The 24,005-nt window shown below is 35.2% G+C and overlaps 1 protein-coding gene across 4 annotated transcripts in view; it reads left to right on the plus strand.

The window, feature by feature from the left end:
- MYO6 (myosin VI) overlaps nucleotides 1-24,005 on the plus strand; it is a 157,643-nt gene that overhangs the window by 129,786 nt on the left and 3,852 nt on the right. Inside the window, exons 24-32 of one of the 4 annotated variants that reach the window (XM_087443791.1) lie at nucleotides 601-691; nucleotides 5,439-5,589; nucleotides 7,683-7,891; nucleotides 8,572-8,650; nucleotides 9,545-9,705; nucleotides 15,644-15,682; nucleotides 18,584-18,687; nucleotides 19,629-19,760; nucleotides 22,637-22,663. In XM_087443791.1, coding sequence (XP_087299917.1) covers nucleotides 601-691; nucleotides 5,439-5,589; nucleotides 7,683-7,891; nucleotides 8,572-8,650; nucleotides 9,545-9,705; nucleotides 15,644-15,682; nucleotides 18,584-18,687; nucleotides 19,629-19,760; nucleotides 22,637-22,663 — 993 coding nt within the window. The remainder of the gene's footprint in view (nucleotides 1-600; nucleotides 692-5,438; nucleotides 5,590-7,682; nucleotides 7,892-8,571; nucleotides 8,651-9,544; nucleotides 9,706-15,643; nucleotides 15,683-18,583; nucleotides 18,688-19,628; nucleotides 19,761-22,636; nucleotides 22,664-24,005) is intronic. The other 3 variants (XM_087443792.1, XM_087443793.1, XM_087443794.1) reach the window with 3 other exon arrangements.

A 24,005-nucleotide genomic window follows, 5' to 3' on the forward strand; every position in this document is an offset into this window, starting at 1 on the left:
ATGATAGAAAACACGTTATATTAAAATTATACTGTACCACTCGTTTGTGCGCTGTGCTGTGCCGTGCTGAAGTCAGTAACCAGACAGGATCTTTGCAGGGTGTTAGTAGGGAAGCTCTGAAAACAGTGTCTCGAGGTTGGATCAGTCTAGGACATTCTGGATAACTGAAGTTAAATAGGTTCCTTTACTGTAGGATTCTCAGAGGCCTTCCTCAGTATGTTCATTGTGAATCTCCTAGAGGAGGTACAGCATATAGCATTTCCTAAATTCATTTGACAGGTGGATCTTCTTTTCAAGACACACCTGTTAACATTTCATAGACCAGTATTGCCTAGGGCAGTTTGGGAAGCAGTAGTGTAGCATAATAAGGAAATAATACATTTAAAATGTAAACCTAGCCATATACGTAATCTGCTTTTTATTTTAAGAAGTGTAAGGAATTAAAGAAATGTTAAACTTAGTGATTTTGATGTCTGGTATAATATGTTCATCAAGATTTCATGTTTCTTGAAAATTGCTTTGTGGAAATGAATGGTTTTTAAAAATATTATATGTCTGATTTAACCGAATAATTTTCTGTTATTCTCCTCTTACACATAGTGAAAAACAAAATAAAATATCGAGCTGCAGCCTGCATTAAAATGCAAAAAACTATTCGAATGTGGCTTTGCAAAAGGAGACACAAACCTCGGTAAGATGAATAGTGCCTAAAGAATCCTACAAAGCCTATTGCCCTTATTGTGCAATGGCTTTGAAGTCATAATGAAGAGCACTTTGCATATTCACAGAGTTTTCTGTTTTCTTTTGTAAAAAGATATGTTAGTCTGTTATTTGTAATATTTATTTGAAATTAATTAATTACTTGCCTCATTCTAAAAAAGAAATTGAAGTAGCTTACAAAAATGTAAATGCTATAAAAAGTTGAAATAAGCTCTTTTGTTCTGATTATTTTCATGACTTGAGTTTCTTGATAAGTGTCAAATTAACATTGTTTTTAAAAACATCTCAATAATATTTTCACGATTATCTGTAGGGATTATATTGTCTCACTGTAAATTTAGTCTTTATTTCTTGTTTCAGTCTTTTATTATTAATTTAGACTCTTTAAACTGGGAGGTCTAAGTAATTGTTAATCCTTAACATCTTTTCAAAGAAATTAGATGACTTTGTTTTCCATTTATTTTATTGAGGTCATATTGGTTTATAACATTGTGTGATTTCAGATGTACATTATTATGTATCAGTTTCTGTGTAGACTGCATCGTGCTCAATAGTCTAATTTTCATCCATCACCATGCATATGTGCCCTTTACCCCTTTCGCACCCCCCCCCACCTCTGGTAACCACTAATCTGTTCTCTTTGTCCATGTATTTGCTTATCTTCCACATATGAATGAAATCATATGGTATTTGTCTTTCTCTGTCTGGCTTATTTCGCTTAACATAATACCCTCAAGGTCCATCCATGTTGTTGCAAATAGCTCGAATTTGTCCTTTTTTTTTTTTTTTTTGTGAGGAGATCAGCCCTGTGCTAACATCTGCCAATCCTCCTCTTTTTTTGCTGAGGAAGACGGCCCTGGGCTAACATCTGTGCCCATCTTCCTCCACTTTATATGGGACGCCGCCACAGCATGGCCTGCCAAGCAGTGTGTTGGTGCGCGCCCGGGATCCGAACCAGCGAACCCCGGGCCGCCGCAGCGGAGCGCGCACACTTAACCGCTTGCGCCACTGGGCCGGCCCCTCGAATTTGTCCTTTTTAATGACTGAATACTATTCCATTGTATATATACCACATCTTCTTTATCCATTCATCAGTTGATGGGCCTTGGGTTGCTTCCACATCTGGGCTATTGTGAATAATGCTGCAATGAACATAGGGGTGCATAAATCTCTTTAATCGTTGATTTCATATTCTTTGGATAAATACCCAGCATTGGGATAGCTGGATCATACGGTATTTCTATTTTCAATTTTTTGTGAAGTCTCCATACTGTTTTCCATAGTGGCTGCACCAGATGGCACTTCCACCAGCAGAGTATAAGGGCTCCCTTTTCTCCACATCCTCTCCAACATTTGTTATTTTTTGTCGTGGTGATTATAGCCATTCTGACAGGTGTAAGGTGATATCTCATTATAGTTTTGATTTGCAGTTTCCTAATAATTAGTGATGTTGAACATCTTTTCATGTGCCTGTTGGCCATCTGTATATCTTCTTTGGAAAAATGTCTGTTCATATCCTCTGCCCATTTTTTGATCGGGTTATTTGTTTTTTTGTTGTTGTATGAGTTCTTTATATATTTTGGAAATTAACCCCTTGTCGGATATGTGATTTGCAAATATTTTCTCTCAGTTAGTGGGTTGTCTTTTTCTTTTGTTCATGGTTTCCTTTGCCTTGCAGAAGCTTTTTAGTCTGATGTAATCCCATTTGTTTATTTTTTGTTTTGTTTCCCTTAACTGAGGAGACATGGTATTCAAAAAGATGCTGCTAAGACTGATGTCAAAGACTGTACTACCTATATTTTCTTCTAGGAGTCTTATGGTTTCAGGTCTCACATTCAAGTCTTTAATCCATTTTGAGTTAATTTTTGTGTATGGTGTAACATAACGGTCTACTTTCATTCTTTTGCACGTGGCAGTCCGGTTTTCCCAGCACCATTTATTGAAGAGACTTTCCTTTCTCCACTGTATGTTCTTGGCTCCTTTGTCAAAGATTAGCTGTCCATAGATGTGTGGTTTTATTTCTGGGCTTTCCATTCTGTTCCATTGATCTGTGTGTCTGTTTTTGTGTCAGTACCATGCTGTTTTGATTACTATAGCTTTGTAGTATATTTTGAAGTGAGAGATTGTAATACCTCCAGCTTTGTTCTTTTTTCTCAGGATTGCTTTAGCTGTTTGGGGTTTTTTCTTGTTCCATATAAATTTTAGGATTCTTTGTTCTGTTTCCGTGAAGAATGTCATTGGGATTTTGATTGAGATTGCATTGAATCTGTAGATTGGTTTAGGTAATATGGACATTTTAACCATGTTTATTTTTCCAATCCGTGAGCATGGACTATCTTTCCATTTCTTTATGTCATCTTTGATTTCTTTCAATAATGTGTTATAGTTTTCAGTGTATAGATCTTTCACCTCTTTGGTTAAATTTATTCCTAGATATTTTATTCTTTTTGTTGCAATTGTAAATGGGATTGTATTCTTGAGTTCTCTTTCTGTTAGTTTGTTATTAGTGTATAGAAATGCAACTGATTTTTATAAGTTTATTTTGTACCCTGCAACTTTGCTGTAGTTGTTGATTATTTCTAGTAGTTTTCTGGTGGATTCTTTAGAATTTTCTATGTGTAGAATCATGTCATCCGCAAACAGCAAGAGTTTCACTTCTTCCTTTCCAATTTGGATCCCTTTTATTTCTTTTTCTTGCCTAATTGCTCTGGCCAAAACCTCCAGTACTGTGTTGAAAAGGAATGGTGAGAGTGGGCACCCTTGTCTTGTCCCTGTTCTCAGAGGGATGGCTTTCAGTTTTTCACTGTTAGGTATGATGTTGGCTGTGGGTTTGTCATATATGACCTCTGTTATGTTGAGGTACTTTCCTTCTATACCCATTTTGTTGAAAGTTATTATCATAAATGGGTGTTGGATCTTGTCAAATGCTCTCTCTGCATCTATTGAGATGATCATGTGATTTTTATCATTCATTTTGTTGATGTGGTGTATCACATTGATTAATTTATGGATGTTGAACCATCCCTGCATCCCTGGTATAAATCCCTCTTGATCATGGTGTATGATCCTTTAACTGTACTGCTGTATTCAGTTTGCCAATATTTTGTTGAGGATTTTTGCATCTATGTTCATCAGTGGTATTGGCCTGTAATTTTGTGTGTGTGTGTTATCCTTGTCTGGTTTTGGTATCAGGGTAATGTTGGCCTCATAGAATGAGTTAGGAAGTGTTCTGCCTTCTTCAGTTTTTTGGAATAGTTTGAGAAGGACAGGAATTAAATCTGCTTTGAATGTTTGGTTGAAATCTCCAGAGAAGCCATCTGGTCCTGGACTTTTGTTTTTTTGGGAAGTTTTTGATTACTGTTTCAATCTCTTTACTTGTGATTAGTCTGTACAGATTCTCTATTTCTTCTTGATTCAGTGTTGGGAGGTTGTATGAGTCTAAGAATTTATCCATTTCTTCTAGGTTATCCAATGTGTTGGCATATAATTTTTCATAATATTTTCTTATAATCCTTTGTATTTCTGTGGTGCCTGTTGTAATTTCTCCCCTTTCATTTTTAATTTTATGCATTTGAGGCTTCTGTCTTTTTTTCTTAATCTGGCTAAGAGTTTGTCAGTTTTGTTTATCTTCTCAGAGAACCAGCTCTTAGTTTCATTGATCCTTTCTATTGTTTTTTTTAGTCTCTATTTCATTTATTTCTGCTCTAATTTTTATTGTTTCCCTTCTTCTACTGACTTGAGGCTTTGTTTGTTCTTCTTTTTCTAGTTCTGTTAGGTGTAGTTTAAGATTACTTATTTGAGATTTTTCTTTGTTGAGGTGGACCTGTATTGCTATAAATTTCCCTCTTAGCACTGCTTTTGCTGCATCCCATAAGAGTCGGTATGTTGTGTTTTCATTTTCATTTGTCTCCAGGTATTTTTTGATTTCTCCTTTGATTTCTTCATTGATCCAGTGGTTATTCAGTAGTTTGTTGTTTAGTCTCCATTTTCGTGACTTTCCCAGCTTTTTTCTTGTTTATTTCTAGTTTCATAGCATTGTGATTGGAAAAGATACTTGATATGATTTCAGTCTTCTTAAATTTATTGAGGCTTGCCTTGTTTCCCAGCATATGGTCTATTTTTGAGAATGTTCCATGTGCACTTGAGAAGAATGTGTATTCTGCTGTTTTTGGATGGAATGTTCTATGTATATTTGTTAAGTCCATCTCGTCCAGTGTTTCATTTAAGGCCACTGTTTCCTTGTTGACTTTCTGTCTGGATGATCTATCCATTGAAATAAGTGGGGTGTTGAGGTCCCCTACTATTATTGTGTTGCTGTCGATTTCTCACTTTACGTCTGTTAATAGTTGTTTTATATACTTTGGTGCGACTGTGTTAGGTACATATGTATTTATAAGTGTTATGTCCTCTTGGTGGAATTATATGCTGCCCGTCCTTGTAGGTGACATCTTTTAAGTTCTTCTTTACTTTGAATTTTCAGTGTAAATATAGAAGTCTTAAATCCTATTGACATTAATGTTGTTATCACTCATATTTGATTATTTGTTACCTTCAACAAGAGATCTAAAAAGAGAATACTGAATAATATGAAAACAGAAGTGAAATATCCTTTTAGCATATATTTTAGCTAAACATAATATGTTTAGCATTTTATTAAAATGAAAAATCTATAGCATTAAACGGTGAAATTAAGTTCTGATGGAGCATTATTTTTGCAGCATTGATGGCCTGGTTAAGGTGGGCACACTGAAAAAACGACTTGATAAATTTAACGAAGTAGTAAGTGCACTGAAAGATGGAAAACCAGAGATGAATAAACAGATCAAGGACCTTGAAATTTCTATTGATGCTTTAATGGCCAAAATTAAGGTATGTAATTTTAACCCTAAGGACTTGGACATGTTTTATAATTTAATATCTTTTATTATTGGTATTGAAATTGCATAGAAAAATGTCCTTTTTTTTTTTTTTTTTTTGGTGAGCTAACATCCTAAGCCAATCCTCCTCTTTTTGCTGAGGATGATTGGCCCTGGGCTAACATCCTTGCCCATCTTCCTCTACTTTATATGTGGGACGGGACGCCACCACAGCACAGCTTGAGGAGTGGTGCATAGGTCTGCGCTTGGGGTCCAAACCTGCAAATCCGGGGCCGCCAAGGTGGAGCGTGGACTTAACCACTGTGCCTCTGGGCTGGCCCCCTGTCCTTATTTAAAATGTTACAAATGTTGAGTTTCAGTGATGGCAAGTGATGCTCCTTATATTATTCTCTCTCTGTTTGGAAATTTTAATAGCAAAAAAGTAAAAAAGATAATTTTTATTCAATTTCATCTGTTACTAGGAAGAGAAGATCCCCCCCCCCCAAATATTGACTAAAAGACTATACTCTATTAGTAAGGTTTTGCATAATCACTACTGAGAGAGGATTAATGCAAGTTATTTTAATTTGTTTCCTTTTTTCTACTTTCAGAAACCAATTTTTAAATTATGAAAGTGGTATTATTGAAAATTTGGAGAAAACCACCAAAAACCCTTAACCCCCCACACTGACATGTTCAACTACTATACTATTGCATATTCCCCTTCAAGTCTTACTTTATATGCATGTCTTTTTGGCATGGTGCTTACAATGTACATGTAATTTTGTATCCCCATTATATTGTATGCCTTGTCCCTTTTATTGCATTGTTTTTGCATTGTCTTCATATAGCTTTATCATAAATTACTTAACTGTTATGAAAATAGCAATTAATTTCCCCCAAATTTTGTAGGAAAAGAAATAGAGCCTCTTTTTTTTTTGTCTTGATTTTTCATTTATTTGATTACCACTGGAATTGAAATTTTTTTCTATATGCTTGTTTGTTAGTTATATTTTATCTATCTATTCATACCCTTTCTGTTAAAATTTAGAATCTTAATGTTTTTCTCATCTGGTTTCATAAGTCAGTGTAATTATGTGAGATATAATACCTTCAAGTGAGCCTTTTATCATATTTTCTGCAGATATTTTTTGTAGACAGTGTTAAATCTTGGTGCTAGAATGGAGAAAGAAGATCAAGAATGAGAGTGTTTTGGATAAACTTAGCTGATTTTGTAAATCTGTCAAGAGCCATCTCTGTTTATGTGGTATTATCAGTTAACATCAACCCAGCTGTGTTTTTTGAAGACTCAGGAAAATAATCCAACAATTTTGGATGTATTTAATAATTTCTTAAATATTCCTTTTGTACTATTTCACATTATTGTTAAAGAGTAGTAAACTCTGGCAAAATCATTCCTTAAAAAATAATTTTTAACTACAATATGTAACTTTGCCCACACCCTTGGATGTTTGATTACTTGATTGATAGGACATAGACTCAAATATCTGCGTGCAGAGATAACTTTTAAAATTTTTTGAATTTTATTTAATGTACAAACAATATAACAAAGATAACGGGCTTATTGCTTGCATGCTTTCCAGTCTTTGCTGTATATGTGCATATTAGTTTTTATTTATTTATTTATTTATTTATTTATTTTTGTGAGGAAGATCAGCTCTGAGCTAACATCCGTGCTCATCCTCCTCTTTTTGTTGAGGAAGACCCGCCCTGAGCCAACATCTATTGCCAATCTTCCTCCTCCCCCCCCGCCCCCAAAGCCCCAGTAGATAGCTGTACGTCATAGTTGCACATCCTTCTAGTTGCTGTATGTGGGACGCGGCCTCAGCATGGCCGGAGAAGCGGTGCGTCAGTGCACACCTGGGATCCGAACCCAGGCCGCCAGTAGCAGAGCGTGCACCCTTAACCGCTAAGCCACGGGCCGGCCCAATATTAGTATTTTTTTATTGTGGTAAAAGCACATAACATTAAATTTACCATCTCAACCATTTTTAAATGTACAGTTCAGTAGTGTTTGGTATACTCACATTGTTGGGCAACAAAAGTTAACTTTTTAAGTACATGTTTATCATTTTGTTTTTTAAGTCCACTATGATGACAAGGGAACAAATACAGAAAGAATATGATGCACTGGTTAAAAGCTCAGAGGAACTCCTCAGTGCATTACAGAAAAAAAAAAAGCAAGAAGAAGAAGCAGAAAGGCTGAGGCGTATTCAAGAAGAAATGGAAAAAGAAAGGAAAAGACGTGAAGAAGATGAACGACGTCGAAGAAAGGAAGAGGAGGAAAGGCGGATGTGAGGCGTTTATGTTGTTTTGAATTAGAAGCTAACAGAGTAGTGACTTCTTGGTACTGATGGTGGTTAATGACTATTGTTTTTTTTTAAGGTCATATTCTTATTTTAAAATACTAATTTTAGAATAAACTTGAAAATGGAGAAAATAAGCTCATTTTGTAATAACATGAAATGATTTTAACTATAATCTGAATTTTGGTTAGACTCTTACACCTGAGGATTTCTTAATTTCTTTTTAAAGCTATGACTTGCATATTATTTTATAAGCTGGAAAAAAGGCACTTCTAGTTTTCTGCAGTTTTAAAACTGATAGCATTTTGGAAGATTGCCGTAATAGGGTAGACAGAAGGAAGATAAGAGTTGTTTATTGGAGGGGTAGAGGGAAGCACATGTAGCCAGGACCTTACAACTATAACCAAGTTAGTCTATTAAATTTTATAACCAAGTTAATCTAGAGATGTTAAAGGTTATAGAATATAATCGTATTTGTTTTGTTGTAGAAGAATTACTGTTGGTAGAGTTAGATTTTATTTTTTTCAAAATAAGTTGATAATGTATATGGCCAGGAGGTTAATTTGAGTTCCCATTCTGTAACCTTTCTTTATGAATAATTAAATTGTCTTCTGAAAGATTCATTCTTTTTTATTAAATTTTTGAAGAGTTTTCTATTTTTTTGTTAGGAAACTTGAGATGGAAGCCAAGAGAAAACAAGAAGAAGAAGAGCGAAAGAAAAGGGAAGATGATGAAAAACGGATTCATGTATGTACTTATTAGACAAACTGAATTTCTATGAAAATAGAATCTACAAAATTACAAAACAAAAGAAATGAGAACAAGATCTTGATTTCTCGATAAGGTGTCAGTGGTTTATTCCAGAGATAAAAGGCAGTGTCTGAAGCGAGTATGGGAAAGGGACTTTGGATCTGGGGAAATGAGTTCAAGTCCAAGCTCTGTCACGGACAGAAATCGTGACCTTGCACAGGTCACTCTGAATGACTGTGGCTGCAGTTTTCTCTCTGTGGAATGGGGATAAGTAATAGCTGTGAGCATTAAACGAGTTAACGCCTGTTAAAGCATTTAGAACAGGGCCCAGTTCAATAAGTGTTAGTTTGTTGTTATTGTTATTATTAGACCTAGGGGAAAGTCAGATGAACATTCACTTAAAACATTATAGTGTTTTAAAATACTATTTTATACCCTTGTAGATATTAGTATTAGTAGGTTAGGATTAAGATACTCTCCCCACCCCCATTTTTTAAAAAGTCCGTGTCTGAGAATAGTTGATCATGAATTTGAGGTTCAGTTTGTCTTGGCTTTCGTAATTTATCCTGAGCACAGCCAGCACTCTCAGTTCCTGGCATCTGCTGTCTGGGTGTTGGTGTTAACGTGATACCTGGGATGCTCTGGTGATGTGTGGCTGCTCATACTGTAGTGATAGAATGGTGGAACTGTGGTTCCTCTGCTTCTCTTGGATTGGGAAAGAGAGGAAGCATTAATCAGAATACAGAAGAGAGGAGAGACTGAAGAGATTTCTGCTTAAACAATATATATTCCTTAGTAAAGAGCTTGTGTGGGAGAATTTTAAGTAGTACTGGAAACAATCAAGTGAACAACTGGGGAGACCTTGTTGAAGTGGCCTTCTGTCTGTGGCAGGCTGAAGTGGAGGCACAGCTGGCCCGACAGCGCGAGGAGGAGTCCCAGCAGCAGGCGGTCCTGGAGCAGGAGCGCCGCGACCGGGAGCTGGCCCTGCGGATCGCCCGGAGTGAAGCGGAACTCATCAGCGACGAGGCCCAGGCTGACCTTGCGCTCCGGAGGTACTGGGCTCGGGATGGGGCGGGGCGAGGCACTGTCTCCACTGTCTTTCCTCTTCTACTTCTCATTCAGTGTGAAGGGAATAGGAGGAAGTCATGTTCCTTAGGTCCTGATACATTTTTTTTTTTGAATTTTTTATTTATTTTTTATTCCCCCAGAGCCCCAGTAGGTAGTTGTATGTCATAGTTGCACATCCTTCTAGTTGCTGTATGTGGGACGCGGCCTCAGCATGGCTGGAGAAGCAGTGCGTCGGTGCGCACCCGGGATCCAAACCTGGGCCGCCAGCAGCGGAGCGCGCGCACTTAACCGCTAAGCCATGGGGCTGGCCCTGATCCTGATACATTTTAACTAAAATCATTTTAAAATTATTTGTATCCACTTTTATACCCAAGTGAATGAAACATTTGATTTCATCAAATTGTTCAACTTTTGAAAAATAAAACTCATATTTCAGTTCATGAGTACTTTGTTAAGAAAACATCTCAAGTTTTACTCTGAAATTGTCTAGAGTATTGTATAAAAGGTAGACATCTAATTTCTAAATACCTGCCATTAAATACCGGCGTAGAAATCAGTGCATATATTATAATCCAGTTTAATATATTTGAGGTTGGGATTTATTATTTTCCTAATGCAGTTTTTTTTTTCAGTATATCGTACCCCTAACACTTGGAATGAGGAGAAATTTTACACATCACTCCCCACCCCGAGCACCCTGTGTTTTAGAATAAATAGATTTTCTCTTTCCAAGAAAGAAAGTTAATCACATTGAAATATTTTGGCTCCTCGGGTTTCTGGATTGTCTCTAAATACTTTATTTTATTGGAGTGTGGAGGAATATGGAAGTTCTCATTAAAAGTTCAGGAAGGTTTTAATATAACAGATTCATTTTTTAGCAATTTAGGGGCCGGCCCAGTGGCGCAGCGGTTAAGTGCACGCTCCACTTCAGCAGCCTGGGGTTCGCAGGTTTGGATCCTGGCGTGCACCGATGCACTGCTTTTCAAGCCATGCTCTGGCGGCGTCCCATATAAAGTAGTGGAAGATGGGCATGGATGTTAGCCCAGGGCCAATCTTCCTCATCAAAAAAGAGGAAGATTGGCATCGGCTGTTAGCTCAGGGCTGATCTTCCTTGCAAAAAAAAAAAAAAAATTGAGAATGCAAACATTTGTTATTTTGAGTATTTTTAAAAAGAAAGCAAAACTAGTCTGTGGGGTTCCTTTTTTGTAGGTAAATATGTGGTATGTGTATTGAGAGGCATATAGATATACATAACCATGCTTTTCAGAATGTCAGAGCACTGTTTGTGACAAAATATAATTAAAACACAACCACTAGATGTTGCTATTTCCTTGTGAAAGGAAAAGAGTGAGTTCAAATTGCAAGGCAGTGATTAGATTTTATTTAGCTGAAAACAAAGATAGGGAAGGAAAAGGGTGTGTTAAGTTGCCTTCACACTTTTTCATGTAAGTAATTAGGGGAGGTCTGGGGTCTGAATCATATATGAAAGTATATTATATTAAAATAAATGAAATAGGCCTATCAAACACAAAGTATTATAATAATTGTTAAGCTTTTGGCTTTGAATCCTATATTTGGGCCTTTTGTTGACTTTTCACTATAATTAGAATATTTTCGCCTGGCTGTGGCTTTTGTAACTGCAGACTCAGCTCAGCTGCAGCTGTCCGTCCCTTCCACCTGCATTACGTTGGGACGACTGGGAGCCTTTATGCATGGCCGACTAGTGGCTGGGCCAGGCTCCTGAGCGAACAGGCTCTTAGAGCTGCTGTCCCTGATGTATGTGAAGAAGTACTGTAGTGGACAGAGCTGGCTTGATTATGGCTGAAGTTCATTTCTAAGGGACTCATTAATGGAGTCATTATTGGTATTCATGGCCAAGGTTTATGTTTAAGCATTGGAAATACCAAGCTATATCCAGTGTCATTCTGTATAATATGTGTAAGATACTGGCTCATATATGGACTCTTTCCTGTCCTTAGAAATGTGCACTTCCAAGGTGAGTGGACCATTTTAGGACTTTCAACATAAATGACAAGTTACCTGTGATTTTAAGTTAAGCAGAATTAAGTAGGTAATAGGACCACTACTGAGTAATTAGGAGATATTCAAGCACTTATGACTTGAAAGGCAGAGAGTTGGTTTTAGTTCTCCTGTGGGACATCCCTAGGGTGATGTCCCCTTCTCTGGAATGCCCCTTTAAGTCCTGTCTGTCAGCTGTCTTCCGGGACCCTCAGGTCCTTGAGAGCTCCTTCCCTTCTGAACCTCCTGGTTATTTTACACTCTGTACTATAAGCATTAGCACTTCACTGTGGATGATGTTCTATATAGATTTTCCATGTTTGATAATTTTATCTTACTCCATGGGCTGTAACTAAATGTTTTTGAATGTTTATTTTACCTTTGTTAGCGCTGAATTCTTGCTAACAAATTTATGAGTAAGAACTCTCTAAGTAACCCTGTTCTTAATATATAAGCATGAAAATGTTGTTTTTGGGTTCTGTGATGCATTAAAAATATGTGTAGATGGATTCTGCTGCAATAAACAATTTCAAGTCACTTTTCCAGCTTGGATTCCCATCCAGTAACTTCTAAGTAAGAATTGTTTTTCTACATATGTAGTATATTTTAAAATATGATCTCAATCAATTACACATATGATCCTTGATGCAAAGTGGTGATTTCACATTACCTAAAATTATAAAATAATATCCAAATTCTATTAAAAACCAGCAAATCTCACAATATATGAGTTTTCTAATCTAGATGTAATATATTTGCTCTTTAACTTTCATTGAATGCCTTTAATTTATTCTTTTCTAATTATTTTTAATAAAGATTTAAAAACATTAAAATTCTGAGTGATCTTATACATCGATTAAATAAAGATAATGGAGTTTTTTAAATCAATGAATAAAATCATTGAAACACAGATTTGGCACAATCCAGATTTTCACAATTCAGAATTGGTTATGATATTAATTAGAATATATTTTTTTCACAGCATTGATGGAGCAAGACCCAAAATGACACCGTATGTCATTTCCCATTTTAGAACTTGATTTCGTTATGTGACCTTTTTAAACATAGCTTGTGGATACTTTTGGGAGAAGTAGTTTCCTCATTGAAGCAAACTTTACATTATTTCCTTTTATTAGAAAGAATGAGATAACTCATTCTTTTTTCTTTCTTTTTTTTTGCCCGGGAAAAATGTTTAGTGCTCCTCTTTGGCACTTGATCACAGTGGTTTGATTTGGTTTTCTTCTTTGTGTTTTCTAACTTTGTTTCAACTTTAACTCCGATTTTGTTTTATGTAGTTTTAATTATCTCTTACTTATGTCTTTATAGAAGCAGATGTATAAATAAGATATTTAAAGTATTTGAGTCGTAGCAGATAGCTTAGTTTTCAGTATATATGATAGTTCATTCTACTAATAGCTAAAATAGCTCATAATCTGAGGTTATAGATGTAATGCTAATTTTGGAGCTACTGTATCTTTTTATTATGAAAACCTCTCCACAGAGAAATAATCTAAGTAACATTTGGGTATACATATAAAATATATTTGTATGTATATATACAATTATTTTATATATATAGTATACATATATATATAGTATACATATAAAGTATATGTATAGAGTACCAATATGTATACTTTATATATATTCAATTTTGGAATATATATAAAATCTGAATTTTAGCAGCTTTTAGGACCCAAACTATAACCTTTATAGTAATGGTTCTCAACTCTGTCCAACTCTAGTACCAATAACAAACGTTTTATAAATGATGCAATCTACATAAATAATTCTCTCCAAACAATACATGTAAAAGAAATAAAAGGACAATAATTTATAATAAAATACTATTTATTTTAATATGAAAGTGCTTGCTCACAACTATAGGAAAATATAATCAAGTACTTAGATGTTTTACTTGTACGTAGAATCACCGTTGAATGCGACAGCTACAAATGCAAATTGGTATAAGCATGTTATATCAGTCAGTTAAATATGCAATTGTGAACAGTATCTTGTAAAGTTCTCAACAGAGCTAAGTACAGTCTCCTCTCAAATATACAGTAGTTGGTATTCCTAGAAAAATTCTGTGAATATGGAAACCGTGCATAAAAAAAGTTGTTTTACATGTACACAAAGTTACATGTAAAACATCTCTGTATATGTGCATCTCACCTCTGTGTGTCTGGTGGACATGTTAAAGTCACGTGGGGCCTGGGGGAAGTTCTTCCTTGTGCAGGATGTCTGCACCCCTGACCCCTCACCTCGTCAAGTGCCATCAATGCACTCTTACAACATCGTTGTCACCACAATGCACCAAAAAATCTGAAAATGTCTCTGACCGGGAGCTATTGCCCTCCATTAGAACAGCTGCCTTATGGTTACCATTTGAGCTTGAATTTAAATAAGCCCTTCCACCTATGTCTAAGGTGAAATTGTGAGAATTTGCATATAGTTTGGGAAAATTAGAGGGAAAAAAGTACCTGGATGCAGGCACTATTTCTATTCAGTATGTTTGGTGTAGGTCCTGGAGCAGTAACATGGGGTCAGGTGGGATACTGAGTCAGTAGGGATTGACGGCCAGGATAGTGGCGGGGCATACAGAGAAATGTCTATATGATCAACAGACCATGTAGTAAAGAGCTTTGAAAGGCCGTGAATTCCCTTGAAGCCTACTGTGGGGAGAAGAAATGGAGGAAGCTTTAGGAGAAAGAGATGGTAATAGAAGTTTGAGGTAGGGTGATAATACAATTAAAAATATTTATCAAAATCATGCTGAGTTTGAAAGTTGGAAAATTCTGACTAGCCTAAAGAGAGATTGATAAATGTATTGCTCAAAAGATAATTTTTATTAGATTATATTTGTGGTTTTTACTTTGTGTTTATTGTCCTTGATCATCAGTTTTGAAAGATGACTTTTTCTCTGACTGTCTTGCCGGGCGGGACTCTGTCAGTATGGAATCTCAGCCCGTGTTCATCACGAGAGAAATGCAGGAGTCCTCTGCTCCTTCATCATCAGGGCCCCAGCTCTTGGCAAGCATCCAGGAAACTGTGCCCTGAAGCAAATATACCCATCTTCTCTTCCTATGATTTTTACTGATTTGTAAGATTTTGAGGTTACCAGAGTCTGATGAATAGAATGAGTGAGAAAATGATTAATTATGAAGGAAGAGAGCAAAGGACAGGAAAATAAAATAATGAAATTAACTAAGTGTTGATGAATACGATGAAATGTCCATCCCATTTCACAGAATTAAACAAATATTGAGAAAAGTTACACTCTCCTGGGTAATAAAAGAAATCTAAGTTTTTGCTTTTGGGAGATGTTTACCCTTGGAAGGTCACAACACTTCTGATCTTTAATTTAACAAGTACTTGGTGTATTTCAATTCTTTTTTTTTAAAGCATGCTCCGATTTAGACTTTTAGAGCTTCGAATACATCAGACTCTTATTCAAACTCTGACGCTGTAAAATAGATGAGCTTGGTTTACCACCATTATGCCTTATCTAATTAATATTTACTAAGCAACCCCAGTGCAAAAATCTTTGTATAGGTCTATATCCTGCCAAGTTTCCTTTATGTATTTAAAACATGCTGATTATGTTCTATACATGAAAAAATACCACAGAAGCATGGCTCTGATGAGATTTTATCTAAATTTTCTGCTGCAAAAATGGAGATGGTTTCACATAACTTGAACTGGATTTAAACAAAAATTTTGATGTATTTTATGGCTATGTATGTTGAAAAGTGTATCATAGACTTTTATAAAGATAGTGAATTATTAATAAATCAATAATATTATTGAAAATAGAAGTTTTTAATTATACTTTCAGATCTTTTAAGTAATTTATATAGTTGTCTTTTATATAACTATGTTGTGTTATCGTTTTTCTTGTAGGGAACAAATGGCGAAAGAAATTTCAGAATTTTTGAGTAGGTTAGTGTGGTGTAATTTTGGGAAATGTCACCTCAAAATCATATTTTTAAATTACTTTTCATTATTTGGACCAGAACCTGTTATGGGAATAGCCTACTCTTTGCATGTAAATTTTCTGTATAGGAAATGTCACTTAGCCCTCACGCCACTCTAACATAGAAAAAGATGAAAAACAGTGTTCCTCTAAATTGGTGTTTCTTCCCGGGGATACCGTTGCCATTTTTGATGTGACTTTTCCTTGCTGGTAGTACTGCCCTTCTTATCACTGGCCTCCACCAACTCGGTCTCAGTAGGGGAGCCTTGCCTCTCATTGTGACAAAATAATATTTTGAAACTCCTCCTGGGGGTGATGTTGCCTCCTGGTGGAGCCACTGTATCTGGTGGAAGGGGAGGTAGAGGAAGAGTGTGGCTCCTGAGCTCCTCGCACCATAGCACCATATAGAAACCACTGATGTAAAGATTGAGCCACCAGAGAATATAACTTTCAGCAGGATCTGGTCCATTACCTTCATAAGTGAATATGCATCAGTAGTATTTTATCTGTCAATTTCGAAGTTACAGAGTTAATTGAAAGTGTTAAAATTAATGTATTTTTTAAAATCAAAAGTCATATTTGCTACTGCCTTACTGTATTGTTTACGTGATTGTCTTTATAACAAGTCTAAATAATCAGTACATCACACCTTTATTTTACCATTTTAATAATTCCAGAGTTGGAGGGAAAAAGCATTTAAATGCATTTCAATTGTGTACTACTTAGGACGCTGAATATGTTTTTTAGCAGGTGTATTTTTGTTTAAGGTAATATGAATGAAAAGTTAGTGATATTAAAACCATATTTTAAGCAATAATAATTTGAATTCAGTGGTGTTATTTTGTAAAAGTATCAAAACACACCTTATGTATGTTGACACTTCATGTATATTCTGACAATCTGTGAAACTGTATGTTATGTCAATTCACTTTGTCTTTCAAAAAGAAAAGAAAACAACAGAAAACCCATAAGAATTTTGGGCTACTCTCCTAGAAAAGACTCTTAGAAGAGCTAGGAAAAAAGACCTTTTTTCTTTGGTTTATTGAATGGTAGTTTAGGGATGTAGAAAAGAAAAAAGGAATATTTGAATAAATGCTAAAACATAATATATTGTTAAGGGCAGTAGATGAGACCTTGCTGACACACAGCTGGCTCTTTCTGAGCAAAGCAGTTAAGGAGAAAAAGCTACATGGAAAATTGCCACTCACACAGCTTATGAAAAGTATAGATTCTGCAATAAACCTGTAAAAGATTTTAGCCATAAAAACGCAGGAAGGACCAAATGGCCACACATTATTCTTTAGCCAGGCTTATTTGTGATTAACAGTCATCCTGTCTCACAGTTTTTAAGTATGTAGGGTAGTATTTTTTATTCTTTAAAATGAAAGCATAGACAGGCCTTTACAGAGGCAGAAGTACCTTGTTTATTTCATTGTTCCACTTAATGTTGAAGGAATAACTTCTCTTGTTTCAGGAAGAAGGATGCGTGTTTTCACACATCATTTGTCAGTAACGTCAGTCTCATTAAGTGTTTGTGTCTTGACTGTTTGCTGAGATTGCTTTTACCCTTCAGAATATAAAACGATGAGAAAATAAGAGCTCATTTTCGGGTATTATACCTTGATTGTCCCTCTTGGAAATATTTCCCAAGTAGTGGATGATAAGGCAAAATTCCTTGTATGATACTTGAGAAGCCATGTTTTAGTTCTTTTGTATTTAGTTCTTCTAAGATGTGCACTGTTTTCTTTTCATGTCTTGAGATGTGATGTGTTTAAATTCTTCCTTTGTTACATTGAGCTTACAAGTCCACTTGCAGCTTATTCTGGGTGTCTGCTATGTGGCAGGTGTAACCTTTCACCGAAAAAATAATGTTCATTATTACAGAAAATAAATTGTTCCCATATTTTCTGAATAATTATTTCAAATTATGTGTATAGAAACAGGTCTTAAGCCCTGAGTAGCACTGCTATGAAAAAGTTGAATTTATCCTATTTTATTATTTATTATTTTATTTTTTATATTTTATATATATATATTTTAATTTTTATTTCTTTCCTCTTTCCCCACTCAAATGTTCCTACTACAATGGGCCAGATACAGCATTGTGCCTTTTGAAATCTCTGTTATCTGCCTCATGACCTAAAACCTCTTCGTTTAATTTACTGGTTGTCATATTATTGCTCACTAAATATGAAGGCGTGATTTTGTCTGGTTATAGAACTTTTCTAGGTGTTCTTTAACAGTGAGCTAGATAGTCCCAGGAGCTTTCAGGCTCCAGCAGCTCTTCTAGCCTGCCCTTACTGTTTGTTGTGGTGTGTTACGTTGGCCACTCACTTGTGGACCCTGTAAACGTCCAGATGCCCAGGAGATTCTGAGCCATAGGTATGGCTAGGGGTGGCCATCTGTAGTTTCCAGTAGTCTGCAGCTGATTGCACTGTGCAGCTAATGGCTCATAAACAAACCCTTAGTGTGCTTCTGATGATCTTTCAAGTATGTTGAAGATTTCTTTTTTGATTTTGAGGAATATATATCAATGAATTTTTTAACTTTAGTTGTTCATCTATCTGTCAGTTAGAACATTTAAACTGAAGTCAAGGAAAAGTCTGTGGTACCAGAATATTGGAATCAGAAGTTCTGATTGAAAACCTAATATAGCTATCAAATGGCACACTAAAAAATTTTGATTTACCTGGGCATCCTATACTACACCATTCTTAATCTCATCTGTCAAAGATACAAAAATTATTACATACGTTTTTCTATTAGTTGTTTCCAGTTCTCAAACTTATGCTCACCTTTTTGCCTGTTTAGTCAACATTTCGTTCATGTTTCTAGTTTAAATATGCAAAAATATGTAATAATTACAGAGGTCCTGCTGTACAAGCCACCAAGGCAGCTGCTGGTACCAAGAAGCATGATCTTAGTAAATGGAAATATGCAGAACTGCGTGACACCATCAATACGTCTTGCGGTGAGTGTGTGGAGAGAATGAGAAATAGGAGGGCTCCATAGCTGACAGGTAATAAAGTAAACACCTAGGCTGGGATGGGATTTTTTTTGCATATAAATTAGTTTAAGCCATTCTCTTTGTTACTCTCACCTTACAATGAAGACCTAGTTTACTCACAAAAGTAAAAGAAAAACACACTTAATAAATTAAATTCATTTAGCCTATCTCTTATCTAGGTCGGAGAGAAAAAACAGAGAGAAATTATGCTTTGGAGTATGTTAATGACTGACGCCTCTAATGTTATTCATAAGAGTTAAATACTTATATATCAGAATCTTCTGGTCCATGAATGTAAAGTAAAAAATGGCAGTGCAGTCCTTTTTTAAAGCTATTTTTATTCCAACAGAACAGAGTAAAATACTATACCCAGAGGATCCAGAGTTGTGTTTTTGTTTACACTACAGTGTTTGAATTCAGGACACTGTGACCAGGAACTATATTGTCATAATTCTATAAAACTCCTCACCGTGTTCTTTGCCTCCCCAGTGAGCTTTATCTGCATATCACAAACAAAAAATGTGTTGCATGTAAATCTAGCTTGCATCTGAACACAGTGACTTTTGATTCTATTGTTGTGGCCTGTGACAAGTGACTTAACCTCTCTGATTCAAGTTCTTAATCTATAAAAAACCTATTTAGTCCAGGGGTCTTGTGTGGAGAAAATGATATAAGATACTAATAGTGCATAAGAAAATGCTCTGTCAATATAAAAGATAATATTACCATAACATGCTCATCTTTTAATGATTATCTTACTTTTGATTTTGTACTATTAATTTAACAATGAAAACTTTATGTATATAAATATATATATGTTTATGCCATAGAATCATTATGTTAGATAACTAAATTAGGGATGTTAATTTTTTTTTCTTTTTTGGGTCTTTCTATATAATCGATAGATATTGAGCTCCTGGCAGCTTGCAGAGAAGAATTTCATCGGCGACTTAAAGTGTATCATGCTTGGAAATCCAAGAACAAGAAGAGAAATACTGAAACAGAGCAGCGTGCCCCCAAGTCTGTTACTGATTATGGTAAAAACCAATCTGTACTTTTGAATGTTCTGAAGTATATGTTTATGAATACATGTAACTATACATAAGACATTTGGGTAAAATGTCCAGTATAAATTTTCTCCTACTGTGGAACTGTGATCCACTGAACCTAACACAACCATGGTAGCTTGTGTTTCCTAGCATTATTTCCATTAAATACATCTTTAAAGTCATATTTGTTAAGATGTATTGAATTTACTTGTTAAGATAAATTCTAGAGGTAAGAATATTCTTGTCTATACTGAAGAGGTTGTGCAATAAGGTTATAAAGACGTATTTGTTCCACATACCGCCATGCATTGTTTAATGATGGGAATACGTTCTAGAAATGTGTTGTTAGGTGATTTCATCGTTGTGTGAACATCGTAGAGTGTACTTACACAAACCTAGATGGCAGAGCCTACTTCACACCTAGGCTATGTGGTACTAATCTGTGGGACCACCATCATATATATTGTCCACTGTTGACCTAAATGGCCTCATGCAGCACAGGACTGTACACATACACACACATACATAAAGATTACGTGTAGAAATGTCAAGAGTACTATGAAAAAAAAGAAGAATGTTTACTGCAAACATTATTTTACAATACTATGAAAATAGAAGATGAGAATTAGTACCTTGGTTTAGACCAGAGTTTTACCTAGACCAGGATTTGATTTTTTTGACTGAGACCCTAAAAATGAATTTTGTTATGCAAAAGGCAAAGTTGTATGCTTGAAATTGGAAAAATAAAGCAGGATAGATGTAACCTAGTAAAAAGCATATACTGGCTTTAACATTAATTGAGAATACCTGTGATATAGGAGTTGTAATTTCAGTCTTAAAAGCAATAATTAGAATTTCATTTGTTCAATTTGCTGCTTTTGAACTGGCACACTTCGTTAGCTGAATTCTGGTTAACGTCACGGTGACAGCTTATTTAATGTCTTTCTTTTTTCCGCAACACTTGATAGTATATTTAGCAATGCATGACCCAAGTTGACTTAGAAAATTTTTGAGCTCTTGGTTACATTTTGCCTCCCTCACCACCTTCCTAGCAAATAAAAGCAATGTTTGATTCAGGTCAGTTAAATGGTGGAATTTTAGTGTTTCTACGTTGTTGCAAAGAATAGATTGAGTGAGGGAAGTATTATTAGTAAGGGAGATGTTAGTGCTAATGATTGCTCCAGGGGTGCTGTCAGTTAGGATCTGACTCTGGAATGGCAGTGAGAGATCACCCGGAACTAAGAAATGGCTGGTCGAAGGCCTTCTAAACATCGTTCTTCTTGTGGCCACCACTGTCTTCTCTAGCTTACAAATTAGTCTTTGGGAATTGAAGATGACAGGATGATTCCATCATCTGCTGTTCCCTGTCTGTGCCAAGTGTCTAACCACAGTTACCTTTGTTTTGTAAAAATGACAATAGGTTATCCTTTTTAGCTGTAATGTTCTAATCATGACCTTTAGGTGATAGGTTTTCATTATGTTTTATTTCAAAAGTTACACATCTGAATGCTTGCACTTCTTAAACAGAAATTAATGTTGTAGTATTTGGCACACACATTTTTAATGAATAAACAAATATTTCTTGTATTTTAAACCAAACTTGGATACTTTACTCATCCAACTTTGCCCCAAAAGGAGCAAATAATACATGGCTTACCTTGCTGGTTCTTATTCTGTTTCCATTCATAATATACTATTTGGAAGAATAAAAGCATAGGTTAAAATTTTCCGAGAGTCCCATCCAGGTATATGAACAAATTGAGGAGTTTTTTGTGAACACACTCCACATATACGTGGCCTTCAAAGAATTTGATTATGGGCCATTTTCAGGATAAAATGTAACTTCTGCTTTGAAAAGTTCTTTCTTATTTTTCTCTTTATTTTTTCTTCATGTAAAATTCATTCTGACCCAGGAATACAGTTAAAAGGAAAGGTGAAGGGCACCAAGATGCTTAACAGCTCAATTGAGAAAATTCTGTACTTTGATGGTTTCCTAATGGGGCAGCTAATCAACCTTTAAAAGGAACTGCTCTGTAGGTTAATATTTAGAAGGATTAGAATTCATTAATTTGAGAAAAAATGATGACAACTTATGATTAACAAAAGTATAACTCGATATTATTGCCTTTAAGAGTAATATATTGACACATTGTGGTGAATCCCTGTAATTAGGAGTCGGGAGCCTCAGGCCCTCTAACTCTGTGCTGTTCTAGATGACCACAGTCACATCACATTTACTATACAGAAAGACATTTTCAGAAATAATTTTTGGGGCAGTGGCAAATTACCCAGTAAAGATTTATAATATGTAGTTGCTTAAAACAGTGATTTTGGAGAGTGGTTTTATTTTATAGTTCCTAAAATAAAAATGGCATGAGTTTAAGACTTAGACAATTTGAAGAATTTAAAACTGAGTGTATGTAAACGTGGCAATGCTTTTTCTCTAATGCGTATAATTTTTTGGTGAATTTAGAAGTTATTCTCTTTTTTTCTACAAAAGATTCTAGTAATGCTTTAAAGGTACTACAATGTTTATTATTAAGTCATCGTTTTGGATTTTTGTTTGGATATAACTGTATCTCAAAATTACAAATGAAATACAATTTTTAAATTTTGGTCCTCTTTATATGTCCAGTAAGAAGAATTTTCTAAAACATAATCAAAATAGCTTTTTTTTTTTTTTTTAAAGAGAATCAGAAAGCAGCATCTACTTGTAGGTAATTCTAGTAGTATTTGGCTATGGATAAGATATGTACCTGTTAGTCACCACCTCAAATGATGGGAAGGCTTTACAAATTAGAAGAATGCTCATTTAACAGTTTTGGCATTTTATCTTTTCTTCAACATAAAATATTTGTTCACAGATTTTGCACCATTTTTGAACAATTCACGTAAGTCAATGGGTGGTAACTCATGAGCTAACTGGAAGATGGGTTAAAAATACTTTATAAAAGTACTAACTCCTGTTAAACATTGTTTTGCTACGATTTTAAATGGAATTGTAGTACATTAATGTTGGTTTATCTGTACTGAGGTATTTAATTTGAGATGATGCTTTCATTTGGATCACTCCAAAATATATATGCAAAACAAAATTTAATTTATTGTTTTATCAAATTAATTCCTTAAAAAAAAAATAACTAGAGGGGCCCGCCTGGTGGCGTAGTGGTTAGGTTCGCACACTCCACTTTGGTGGCCCAGGGTTCACAGGTTCAGATCCCGGGCATGGACCTATGCACTGCTTATCAAGCCATGCTGTGGCAGGTGTCCCACATATAAAGTAGAGGAAGATGGGCACAGATGTTGGCCCAGGGCCAGTCTTCCTCAGCAAAAAGAGGAGGATTGGTGGCAGATGTTAGTTCTGGGCTAACCTTCCTCACCAAAAAAAAACCCAGAAAAAACCCACTAGCATTTTAAACTGTGCGTATACACAATTCGTATTGTAGCAAAACTCTATCTTAATAAGCAGCTGATCTTTTAGAATAAATACTAACTTTAGGTGCTGGTTTTGAACACTGTGATGGTATAAGCATTTCTCCAAAAAGATTTGAATTTTGTATGGGAATGTTCAGAGGTTTCATAGGAAAAGGAGATTACTCTGTTACTTTATCACTTCCTATGATGCACGTTTTTAAATAATTTAAAAGCTTTGAGTTATCTTAGTGTACAGTAAATTTCTTCTAGAATCAGTTAAACAATAATGATTTGGATATAATGCCATATTTATTTGCCAACTGGTTGGACTTGATTTTTTTTTTTAAGTGCTTTTAGTAATTTATAAGGTTACATTTGAAACTTATTTCACAGTTTTGGAGATAACACAGTTGGATGTGAAACAAAGTTGTTTAGAAGATTAGTCTCAAGCTTTTAACATCTGTATCTTTGTACTTTTCCAGATGGATATTCATTTCCAGGCTTCCCTAATACAATTTCAGTTCTCACATTAGTAGAGAAAGCTATCAAAGACTTTCCATTGGGTTTCTTAATTTTACCCAATATATTAAGTTACAGGAGACTGTTACTTCAAAAGCAAAAAGTAGGTTAATTTAATAGGTAGCCATCAGTATGGTAGTAAGTTTCCTATCAAGTGGTCATTGAATTCTAATTCACTGCTTCAGATGGAGGGGAGGGTTTTTTATCCTTTTAAAATGTCTTAGTGTGGAGTTAGTGTATTTTTTGTCAAGTAGGTAATTTTTAAACTTAAAATGGAAACACTGAACTGTAAGTAGTTTT

This window comes from Ceratotherium simum, chromosome 19 (genome assembly GCF_057802395.1).
Source record: "Ceratotherium simum simum isolate JZ-2026a chromosome 19, ASM5780239v1, whole genome shotgun sequence".
Taxonomy (NCBI): Eukaryota; Metazoa; Chordata; class Mammalia; order Perissodactyla; family Rhinocerotidae; genus Ceratotherium; species Ceratotherium simum.